The sequence below is a fragment of the Humulus lupulus genome, chromosome 2, assembly GCF_963169125.1.
Source record: "Humulus lupulus chromosome 2, drHumLupu1.1, whole genome shotgun sequence".
Taxonomy (NCBI): domain Eukaryota; kingdom Viridiplantae; phylum Streptophyta; class Magnoliopsida; order Rosales; family Cannabaceae; genus Humulus; species Humulus lupulus.
The window spans coordinates 294,231,770-294,243,831 of NC_084794.1; the positions used below are offsets into that span (position 1 = coordinate 294,231,770).

The 12,062-nt window shown below is 29.9% G+C and overlaps 1 protein-coding gene across 1 annotated transcript; it reads right to left on the bottom strand.

The window, feature by feature from the left end:
• Positions 1-2,799: 2,799 nt before the first annotated feature.
• Positions 2,800-9,922, bottom strand: LOC133819881 (selenium-binding protein 2-like). The gene is made up of 7 exons (XM_062253253.1): positions 9,735-9,922; positions 7,551-7,746; positions 6,458-6,685; positions 6,109-6,340; positions 5,469-5,576; positions 5,056-5,328; positions 2,800-3,374 (listed from the first exon to the last, which is right to left on the bottom strand). Exons 1-7 carry the CDS (start codon positions 9,877-9,879, stop codon positions 3,093-3,095), a joined length of 1,464 nt encoding a protein of 487 aa, XP_062109237.1. The 5' UTR covers positions 9,880-9,922; the 3' UTR covers positions 2,800-3,092.
• Between the last annotated feature and the right edge of the window lie 2,140 nt (positions 9,923-12,062).

The following is a 12,062-nucleotide window of genomic DNA, read 5'->3' on the forward strand; positions in this document are numbered from 1 at the left end:
CAAAAAGTAATTTGTCAAAATACAGAATCTAAACAGGTAATAAGACAAAACACAGGGTGCAAAAATATATAAACTCCAAAAATAATACACTCAAAGGAGCAGTCTAAGCAGCTAAGTCTAAAAATGTCTCTCTAGGAAAAAGAAAAAATGAGCTTTCGAAATATTGGTACCTAAAAAAACAACAGGATTGATAAGTTTACCAAAAAAAAAAAGTTAAAAATTAAAACAAACAAACTCTTTCAACCGAATGAGAATCTCTTCAGCTATTTTACAAGTTTATAATAAAAATATAACAAAAAATTAAGCCATAATTTGACACTAAAATTGTAACAAAACAAAATCAAATCAAAGTTGACACAAAAAAAAAAGAAAAAAAAAATTGGCACTTTACCAAACAATTGACACATAATAACTTGTATTAAATTAATTCAGTTAGTTTTTTTTTTTGACGAAAAATCGTCATTGCTTTTACAAGAGGATATTAAATTACAATAAATAAGAAAAAATTAGGTATGGATAATCTCAGACGTGAAGTTATATACTAATACAATTAGAAATAAATTTAATAATATCAACAACAAAAAAATTAGGCAATATATATTACAATATAAATTGGTGAAGTGAAGAAACTTTATAAATAAAGAAACGTATAAACGGTTTATATTTTTTTGTACTTTGTGTTTTGTCAAATTACCTGTTTGGACTATGTGTTTTAACAAATTAATTTTTGGACATTGTATTTTGTAAAATTGTTCAAATAGACTCCTAAATTTAATTTTGATGAAGAAAAAAAATTGAATATGACTACACGATTATTATGTAGATGATTGCATTTTTGTTCTAAATTGTTAATTTGATGAATTATTTGTAATATTAGTTCAAAAATATTAACAAAAATCGTATTTACGAGTCTATTTGAATTATTTTACAAAACACAAAATCTAAAAAGTAATTTATCAAAATACAAATCCAAACAAGTACTGAGACAAAACACAAGATCTAAAAATGTATAAAATTCAAATAATTATAAATATTCTTAAAGATAAATAATGCAAATTCATCTTAGTGTTCTAGTCACCTTCTATTTCTAAGCTTAGCAACCTTTTATGCATAAAATAAAAAATGATTTAAAAAAAATTCCAAATTTCTGGAAGAAGAGAAAAAAAAAGGCCGACTAATAGAAAACAAATACTCTTTATTAGAGCAATTTCACAAAAAACATTCAAAAGTTGTTATATCACATTATAAATTATTATATATTTTATTTTATTATTATCATTTTTTTATTATATTTATATATAATAGTTTTTGTTAAAAAATAATAAATATATAAATAATCAGTTCAGAACGACGTATTCTGCTTTTTTACGTAAATAATTACGTAAATGAGTTCTTTTTTTTATTAAGTATATACAAGATATATCTAATGAGATATTTATATCACTCATTTAATAACGGGGAATTTTGAGAATTATGGGTTTTACACCTACATTTGCAAAAATATAGGGAAAATTCTTTCCCAAATTTTATGGAAAAAATTAAAAAGAAGTTAAAGAATTTATGGAAAAAAAAATGATACGCAACTAATAAAGAAAATTGAATTTTGAACTACAACACATTAATCAAGTAGGGGTATATTGGGAATTACTGTTCCAATCACTCCCACAAACCAAACGATCGTCTATGTGATCAAGCAACCAAGCAATTCGACAAAATTTTCTCCCAAAAACCAATCGATCATTCTTCAAATCTCCATTTCTGATCAAACCTTAAATTTTTGGCAAATTTTATCAAAATCCGAATACTACCAGCAAGCTCTTGAAGCTCCGATCTGTGGCAAGTTGTGATAACAAAATACTCTGATATTCACCTTCAATCTTCTCCAATCTAAGCTCCAGCGACAAGTACTTCAGAAATCGATTAAGAAGCAAAGAAAAATAATGTATAGATAGAATTGGAATAACTCTAACAATCTCCAACAACATTCAGTCCAGAAACTACATCATTGACCTAAAAGAAATAGGTAACCAAATCACAATCATAAATTCTTCATTCTTTATAATTTATAAAAGCATTGTTTAAATTAAAATTAAATGAATACACATAATCTGCCTGTGAATAAACGAAAAAAAAATGAAATGAGAATATAAAATTTTGTATTTTGAATACACATGAATTGGTAATAGAATCTGAAAACTAAAAACTAATTGCATAATGTATAGCTACTGAAACAATAAAAACACGATTTAGATTTGAGCTTTGCTTTGCTAAGATAAATTTTGTCTACGATCAGAATTTGGCCTTTGAATTGTTTTGTTGTTTTCTTATTTTAAGTAACATAGATAAATTTAATATTATTTTACAAATATTTCTGTTTATTATTAAATAAATCATACAACAAGATAAAATTTACCAAGTATATATTTTTTTATGTATAAACATGGGTAATTACTCATTTATTACAATCTATTTTATCGAAATATAGACTTGGTACCTTATGTTTTCAATAGTGTTCATCTGATACCATATAATTTGAAATTGTACATATTTAATACCCTAGACTCAAATTTGATCAATAAAATTTTATCAATATGACCAAACTACACTCAATTATGTGTTCCAAATTCAAATATAATTACTTAATTACGTATAACTGATAACAGTTTGGTCATATTTATAAAATTTTACTTATTGAATTTGAGTCTATGGTACTAAAATTGTACAACTTCAAATTACACTAGATGAGCATTATTAAAAACATATGGTACCAAGTTTGTATTTTGATAAAAAAAAACAGGGTACCAAATGATTATTTACCCTATAAACATTAATAACAAGTTAGGAAGTCCTCTACATGAGATAGTCCCTTTAGCATTCTCCATTTTGAGGAGTAAATATACAAAAGTTATCTTGAAGAGCCCTTGAAGATGCACTAATAGATTAGCTAAAATACATATGTTTTACACAATGCTACATCAACTTCTTCACATTTATATGTTACTATTCATTCTGTAAACATTTCTTTACAAACTAGAAGAAACACTTGATTATTTTACTTTGGTAGAAAGCTGAAAGATGTCAAGGTTTAATAATTAAACCCATATATCTGAAGTGCAGTCACCTCCTGGAACTCTTATGTCATGGGCAAGAGAAGGGCCATCAGGTTCAGCTCCAAAGTCCACAAAGAATGTTGGGTTGATAGCCAAACCTCCATTCTCAGAATCAACATCAAGCTGCAACATGTGTGAACCTCTCTCCATAAGCTCGGGATAGAATTGGCGATCCCATGAGCTTAAAAGCGAGTTCGTCACGTAGAGCCGCTTCCCGTCTAAGCTCATCTGTATCATCTGTGGTCCGCCTCTCAATTTATGTCCCTAAAAAAACACCCCCCACTTATAATGTCACTGTAATTACACCATTTATTGGTACAAGCTTTAGCAACAACAACAATAACAATATCAATATCAATATCAATATTAGTAGCAACCAACGATCTTTCAACAACAACAACAATAACAATATCGATACCAGTAACAACCAATGATCTTTCTTTAGTTTGATATAGAGGCATATATCTATTGTATTTTATGTCATTATAAAGTCACGTTATGTAATTCATTCATTATCAATAAAGTAGTAGAAATTATTTAAACTTTAGCTCATCTGTATCATCTGTGGTCCACCTCTCAATGTATGTCCCTAAAAAAACACCCACCACTTTTAATGTCACTGTAATTACATCATTTATTGGTACAAACTATAGCAGCAACAACAACAATAGTTGTTTGTAGACCATTATTAAACCTAGTTAGTATTTGAACCTATGCATGTTGTGAAAAAAAGTGTCTACTTAACCATCCATCCAATGACTTTATTTGTTGTGATTGGTTATAATTAATATTTAATTCTATGTAAAAATGTTCCCACAAACTAAAAAGAAAAAGAAAAACACAAAGTCACACATTATTTTTAGAGTTAAATTTGCTTTAATTCCCTTTCCCTTTTATATAATCATTTAATTTGGTTTTATCTAAACAAGAATACTTTTTTGAGACTTTTATGTTTTCATAAGTATAGTTTTTAATTTTTTAGTCAATTTTACATTTATATAATAATCTAAAAAATTAATAATAGAAGAACTATTGACAAGATATATAAGTGTAATTATAATTTATATGTATGCATATGAACCCAAATTATATATAAAAATTTGTGCTATATTTTTTTATCTTTTTAATTGTACATATGGAATGCATATGAATACAAATTATATAAATGTAGGAGCTTAAAAGTAAATTTATTATGCTAAGATTTTATGACATTGTGTACTTTTTTTAACTCTTCAAGTTTATGGATCCATGATCTTTGATTAATTAATAAAGGAATGTATCTATGTCAGAAGTTGCATGTAGCTTAAGTCATGCATCATAAAAGCTGCCCAACACTGATGCCGTTTCATAAAAGTACAAACGGATTGATAATTAAAAAAAATTAAATCACAAAAATAATATGTTTTAATGTGATTTTATTTTATTAGAATAAGAATAAAATGGAAAATATATCATTAGAAAATGTATAAAATATAAAAATTTCACTAAAACTTTTCTTGAAAAGGTTCGGTTAGAAATATGGTTTTCAAATAAGTCTGAATTAGTGGATACTGCCAAATGGAGTGGCGATGTCATACACAAAAAGGAAGAGACTCGTAGAATGGCAGAGGCAAATAGAGCTTTTGCACATTTTCATCAATCCATAAACATGATCTATATAGACACGTAGACCCAAAGAACCATACATCTTCATCGGAAAAGAATCAATAGAAAAAACATCTTTCCTTGATTTCTCAAAAGTGCTGCATGGCAAAGGCGTACTAGGAAGGACTTCCAAAATAAAAAAGCACTTGTGAACTAGTTAGACAAATACATATGATCTCTAATGATCTCACAAAGTGATCCAGAAAAAAAAACCATTTTTGCACATCTAAACAGTCTATCAACAACTAAATTAAAAGCAAGAAGCTCGAGTCAATAGTAAATAGTTGCTAAATAAACAAACCTGGATTTCTGGAACATAGAACTGGAAAGTTTCACCATTTTCTCCCTCAGCTAAAACTGGGCTTCCCTTTTGAATTTGTCCTCCAACCCAAACTTGGCCTGTCAACTTGGGATTTTTAGGGTCCTCAATATTGTACTGCCTCACATCACCATGAAGCCAATTTGTAAAGTACAAAAAGTGGTCATCTAGTGAGATCAGAAAATAAGTAATCAGTCCAGGCATTTCTGGGAGAATCCAGTTCTGCACCTTCAGTGGTTTCACTGATATTGCAACCTGGAAAAGAAAAAAAGAAATTATTAGTGTCTCCCGCGTGAGAAGATATTATAAGAGTACGTGTTACTCCACTAATCACTAATTGGTTTTGAGATAGTACAAACTATGTACAAAAACATGTAGATGTGTTATGTACAAACCTCGTGGCTCCATGAGTTGTTCGGGTTCTTGAAAAACCTCACCATGTTAGTTGCCAAGCAAGCTGCAACAAATCCAGTATCTTTGGCAGGATCATGAAGAAATCTCGTCTGTTGTCAACGAATTGGTGTGGTATATTCATATCATAACACATCGAATCAAATATTCCGTACACTTCTAAACTAGAAATTAAGAGGGTATTTGACACCTTAACTAAAAAACTGTTTTTTGAAAACAAATTGGGGTGTTTGGCATTGTTTTCAAAAAACAATTTTTAAAAACAAAGTTACAAAAAACAGAAAATCTTGAGAACAATAAAAAGTTATTTTCTGTTTTTCTCAAATTTTCTTTCCTTACTTTCTCACTTTTTATTTTTCATCATTTTTTATTTCAAATTATTTTACCTCATTATTTATTACAAATTTTTAAAATACTTTTCTCTTTGTAAGTATATTTGTTAATTTTTTATTTAAGATTTAAAAAAAATAAAACTAAAAAATTATTTTTAAAAAATATTAACCAAACACTTATTGTTTTTTAAAACTGCAAAAAATAGTTTTTTATTCTCATTTCTGATAATACAATTTTGAAAACAAAAAATAGAAAACAATACCAAACAGGGCCGAAGATTATGTCACTTACCTCCAATGGTAACATCCCAGTGTTACCAAGATCTAATGTCTGTTTCAGTTCACCACCAGGCCAACTGTATACATAGAGATGTCTTCCATAGAGACCATCAGAAACATCTTGAAGGTAAAATCCTTTGGTGAAAGCAGCAGGAGCACCCCATGATGAGCTGATCATTGTCTTGTGTCGAGGTTGGTACCAAAAATCATAGCCAAACTCAGGACTATGCCCTTCTTTCTCCCACCTGAAAATACACAAAAATAACTAGAGTTTTTGGACAATGGTTACTGAAGTGGAACTTTCTAAGGTCATTGAGGAGAAGTCTTGAGACAGTGAATAAGTTTCAAAAAACTGTACGTACCTTCCTTTCACGTTAAATTCTGAATCGAGAAGAAGAAATCCATTTCCTTTTGCATTGCCATTTCTGTCACCTAGGCATGATACCATTATTTCACCAGAAGCCAAGCAATGAGATGTGTGTGGATATGCCAAACCAGTCTTCTCAACGATCTCTTCAGATTCAACCACTTTATGCAATGAGGGGGCTCTCGGGTCTGTCTTTGTGTCGACCACATAAATGCGACCAGACCTGTAAAATAAGTTAAACCAATAGGGGAAACATTAGTAACAATTCACATAATGAATTCTCTATAGTAGTTTTTTATGGTATATTAAACAAGAGGATTGAAGATGCATATTTTCTCTATAGGGACGGGTACCCGCCCCTAATGGTGCGGGGAATCCTCGTCTAAATGGGGAAGAGGGCATGGACGGAGATAATTTTCAATGCGGGGTCGGGGATGACACTCCCCGTCTTGATGGAGGCCGTTTAAATTATTATATATTTTTATAATATTTTATATGTATTTTATATATTTATTTATGTGTTATTGTAGTATATTAGTACGTTTTTTAAATTTTATTTAGGGTAATGTTTAGTATTTTAAATCATAAAAATTGTGTAAGATTTTAATTATATAGAATTTACTATTTTTATTTTAAAATTGGTTTTTTTTTTAAATAAATGGGGTCCCGTGGGAATTCCCCGCCCCAACCTCGACAAGAAATAAGCAGGGATGGGACAAGAACGAGGATTAAATTATAAATGGGGACAGGGACAGGGACGAGGGAGCACTCCCCACCAATTCCCCACCCCATTTGCATCACTAGGATTAGGGCACCCTAGGGTGTTGGGCACCCTCTGACGTAGCATATTGCTATTCATGTAATTTAATAGCGGGTCTCATATATTTCAATCTAAAATTAATTTAAATTTAAAGATGCGTGACTCTATATTCATTTGCACCAACACCAACATAGGGTACTTCTTAGCATTTCACATAAAACATATGTGCATGCACACACACCTTGATTAAAAAACTAAACATTTAAAGTGAAAGAAATTAACAAAAGAAAGAAGTTTCAAACTCAAATATGGAATTCAAGATTATTACACTAGTCCAGGTACGATCAGAAAACGCCGCTCTGCAGAGGGATCTGTGTGGCAAGAACTGCACGAGTTCCACCCTGTGTGATGCAACTCATCACCTAAATATGGCATAAACAGCCTGTGGATGACTGTTGAATAAGTAGGAGAAGTTGGATCAACATCCACAGTGGCCAAGTAATCAGGCTTTTGTCTTCCAGTCCCTTTATGGCAATTTAATAGAGCATTAAAAAGATGTGCCATATGTATCAAGTTATATAACAAGTAATTAAAACTTATAAGAATTCTCATTTTTCTTCATGAAATCTAAATTAAAATAGACTTGGATTAGCTGCCAATTTATTTTTATTTTTTTTAAAAAGTGATTAAATCTCTAAAAGTAATTGGTGAAAATAGTTTATTTTTTGGAGTCATTTTGCACTTTCATATAGTTTTGATAATTTTTTGTAAAATGACATCTGTCTAAAATTTTAATAAGTTGTCTAAAAATTTCGATTACGTGTCTAAATTTTTCGACCACCTGTTTGAAAAAATTCAACGAACTGTCTCGAGTATCGGAGACTATTTTATAAAAAATTATCAAAATTAGGCCAAAATGCAAAATAACTTCAAAAATAGGTCATTCTGCCAAGGACTCCGTGCTTATAATTTGGGAAGCATGGTTATTCCAAAATTCCAACAATAAACAATTCAACAATAATCAGAAGGTAATAGGATTGGTGGATTATAGAATAGAGATAATAACAACAACCTCCTCTTTGTTTTGGCTAAATTAGTCAATTAAAATTGAGTTTTTCAAAATTATAAAATTCTCCCATTAGATTTTAAATTATATAAAAATCTATCCTTAAGTCAAACTCTAGTCAATTCAAAATAGGAAATGAATTTTTTTTTTGCAAAATAACGATCTAATTACAATTATCTGGCAAAAAAAATAATATTCAACAAATACAAATTAAAAAAAAACTATATTACAATTATCTAAATTTTGACCATATACATATTTTTGCAATAACATTTTGACCATATTTTGATTAAATAGATACATATATACTTCTTTTTAGGAAAGATTCAATAGATGATTTGTTTACAATTCTCAATTGAGTGTTACTATTTGGCACCTTAAGGTGCCTAATATCACATGAGATGACACCTTATGATTAGTTAGTGATATTTGATATTACTTATTAGATTCAAATGTGTAGGACCCGATATTAGATTCCACCAATAAGAGTGTACCTCCTCCTTATGGTGTGTTATAGGGGTGAACATTTGACCTACAAAACCTGCAAATCCACTCAACCCGCAACCCGAAAACCAATTTTTTTGCAAAACCCATTGGATTTGGGTGAAATCTGGTCCGAAACCGACTTGGTTCGGGTTTCAAAATATTACACACTTTAAAAATCAATTGAACTAAACTAACAACAAACTTTAAAAAAATTTAAAAAACATGTGAGAAGTAAAAAAAAAAAAGTGTCAAAAAAATAATATTTTTGAAAAATTTGTACCGATGCCCATTTTCGACCCAAAGCCCAATTGGCCCAGCCCAACCCGAAACTCGATCAGACCAAACCCGAAACCGAACAAAAACCCAAAAAATTCAAACCGGATTCAGTACCACTTTTCTCCACCTGAAACCCAAAACCCGAACCCGTGTGCACTCCTAGTGTGTTAGGCACTAGCGGTACAACAGAATACAATTTGACACATTATCCACCAACAAAGATGTGAAGATAAGCAACAAAAAAAAAACTGTGCTTAATACAATTTGGATATATAATTCTTAAGTGTTGCCAATTTTTTTATTTGTACAACGAAAAAGGGAGCAAATAATACCATGTAAAGACTAACTTTCTGTTCCCCACGAGGCCCACCAACAATTCCAGGGCCATGCAACGTACGTCTAAATATTTACTCGGAATTTATTTTCCTTATTTTTTCTTTATAGTAAAAAAGTACATTAAAATCATGATCACGATTCATGAACAATCATCCAAGATTCCAATCCAAAAAAAAAACCCAGATGGAATTTGATCAATAGGAGAAAGATTTTAAAGAATGGTTTGACTTAACAACATTAATTTGAACTTATCATTCTAGAAGATTAAAACCGATTAAAAGAAGGGAAAAAAAATACATAATTGAAAATGAAAGAGGTAGAGATTGAGATAGAAATAGAATTAGAAACCTGTGTAAAGACAGGTGACATAAAGGAGAGCTTCTTTGGGACCAGCCATGGCTTCTCGAGGCGAGGCGTAACCTGGCCCCGCCTTAGAGCACGGTGCTTCAACCGCCGCACCATGTCGTAGAACCACCACATCATCCGTTGCCATATTTTCACAACTCTTTCTCTCTTTAAAACTCTATGGGAAAGAAGCTTGAGAATGTCTCTTTAATATATAGGGAGAAGATGAGTGTGGGTGAGAGAAGCTATGACATTTTAATTTCATTAAATTCAAAATTCAATTTAAGAATAAGAACAAGGAACATAAAGTAATTGGGTAAACAGAGAAAGATTACCGTAATTATGGAAGGTTAGGCCATCTACAATCATTTGAAAATTTTCAAATGCAACTTAAATGAGACCGTGTTAAAATATAGAATGTGGTCTAAAAGTAGAAAGATGTGCATGGTAAGAAGTATGGAGTTCCATCTCAAAACTAATTGATGATGAGTGGAGTAACTCATACTCTTATAAATTGTTAAATATACGATACACTTTCCATGTGAGATATTTTCTTTAATATCCCATTAAGACGGTGGCTATTTTTGCTCATAAATTGTTAAATATGCCATACACTTTCCATGTGAGATATTTTCTCTAACAACCCCCTCAAGATGGTAACTATTTTTGCTCACCAATCTTGGACGGCTCAATCGCAAGTGGTTCGTTGGCTCTTTTAGTTTTTTGGATCAGTTTTGGATTTGGATCGGATACGTACTCGTTAGAGTTTTCTTTGGCCCTTAATATCAGGTTAGAATGTGGAAAATGGTCTAGAAGTAGAATGAGGTATATAGTAATAAGTATGAGATTTCATCTCAAAACTAGTTGTTGATGAATGGAGTAACTCATACTTTTATAAATTATTGAATATACCCACACATTATTCATGTGAGATATTTTCTCTAACCGACAGAGTTGCATTTGAAAATTTAGACAACAAAAATCTTAAAAATAATACACTCAAAGGAGCAGTCTAAGCAGCTAAGTCTAAAAATGTCTCTCTAGGAAAAAGAAAAAATGAGCTTTCGAAATATTGGTACCTAAAAAAACAACAGGATTGATAAGTTTACCAAAAAAAAAAAGTTAAAAATTAAAACAAACAAACTCTTTCAACCGAATGAGAATCTCTTCAGCTATTTTACAAGTTTATAATAAAAATATAACAAAAAATTAAGCCATAATTTGACACTAAAATTGTAACAAAACAAAATCAAATCAAAGTTGACACAAAAAAAAAAGAAAGAAAAAATTGGCACTTTACCAAACAATTGACACATAATAACTTGTATTAAATTAATTCAGTTAGTTTTTTTTTTTGACGAAAAATCGTCATTGCTTTTACAAGAGGATATTAAATTACAATAAATAAGAAAAAATTAGGTATGGATAATCTCAGACGTGAAGTTATATACTAATACAATTAGAAATAAATTTAATAATATCAACAACAAAAAAATTAGGCAATATATATTACAATATAAATTGGTGAAGTGAAGAAACTTTATAAATAAAGAAACGTATAAACCATTTATATTTTTTTAGACTATGTGTTTTGTCAAATTATCTGTTTGGATATTGTATTTTAACAAATTAATTTTTGGACTTTGTGTTTTGTAAAATGATTCAAATAGACTCCTAAATTTAATTTTAATAAAAAAAATTGAATATGACTACACGATTATTATGTAAAATAATTATGTTTTTGTTCTGAATTGTTAATTTGATGAATTATTTGTAATATTAATTCAAAAAAATATTAACGAAAATCGTGTTTATGTAGTTCACACTGTCTTGAAATTCATAAGCAGTATTGTGAAGAGGGAGATTGTTGTTAGAGATGCCAATAGATATCATCATTTCTAGGAAGGGAATTGCTCGTGCAATGATTTTTGGTGATACTAATAATAAACATAGTTGCAATTCTTTCTTAGCTAAGAATGTCTTTACTTCCATTACTTTTTCTTTGCACCATTTATTTATGTTTTTTCTTTTCATGTTTATTTTATGTTTGTTGGAGGATACAAGGGATTGAGAGGAGAATGAAAATTATGTTGTTTGGTAAATTTGGAAGAAGAAGAGAAGACAATTCTCCATGCCTTTCTTTGGTGTTAAAAAAATGGTTATTTTTTGGCACCACAATAAAACTTAAAGAATGTTGTATTTTACAACGACTGTTAAGAGTGCTCTAAGCAATAATGTTTCTCAACACATTCGTGGCTACTCTTTTATAGGCATCCACTCGATTCAAGTATACACAAATTTATTATAATGTTTTCTGTATGAGGGTTTTAG

Excerpts from the sequence above, each read along its gene's own strand:
- LOC133819881 (XM_062253253.1), bottom strand. The coding sequence starts at position 9,879 with ATGGCAACGGATGATGTGGTGGTTCTACGACATGGTGCGGCGGTTGAA. Across the intron at positions 5,577-6,108 it reads CTGGGATGTTACCATTGGAG|ACGAGATTTCTTCATGATCC; the intron begins GTAAGTGACATA and ends CGTTGACAACAG. Across the intron at positions 5,329-5,468 it reads ACAACTCATGGAGCCACGAG|GTTGCAATATCAGTGAAACC; the intron begins GTTTGTACATAA and ends TTTCTTTTCCAG.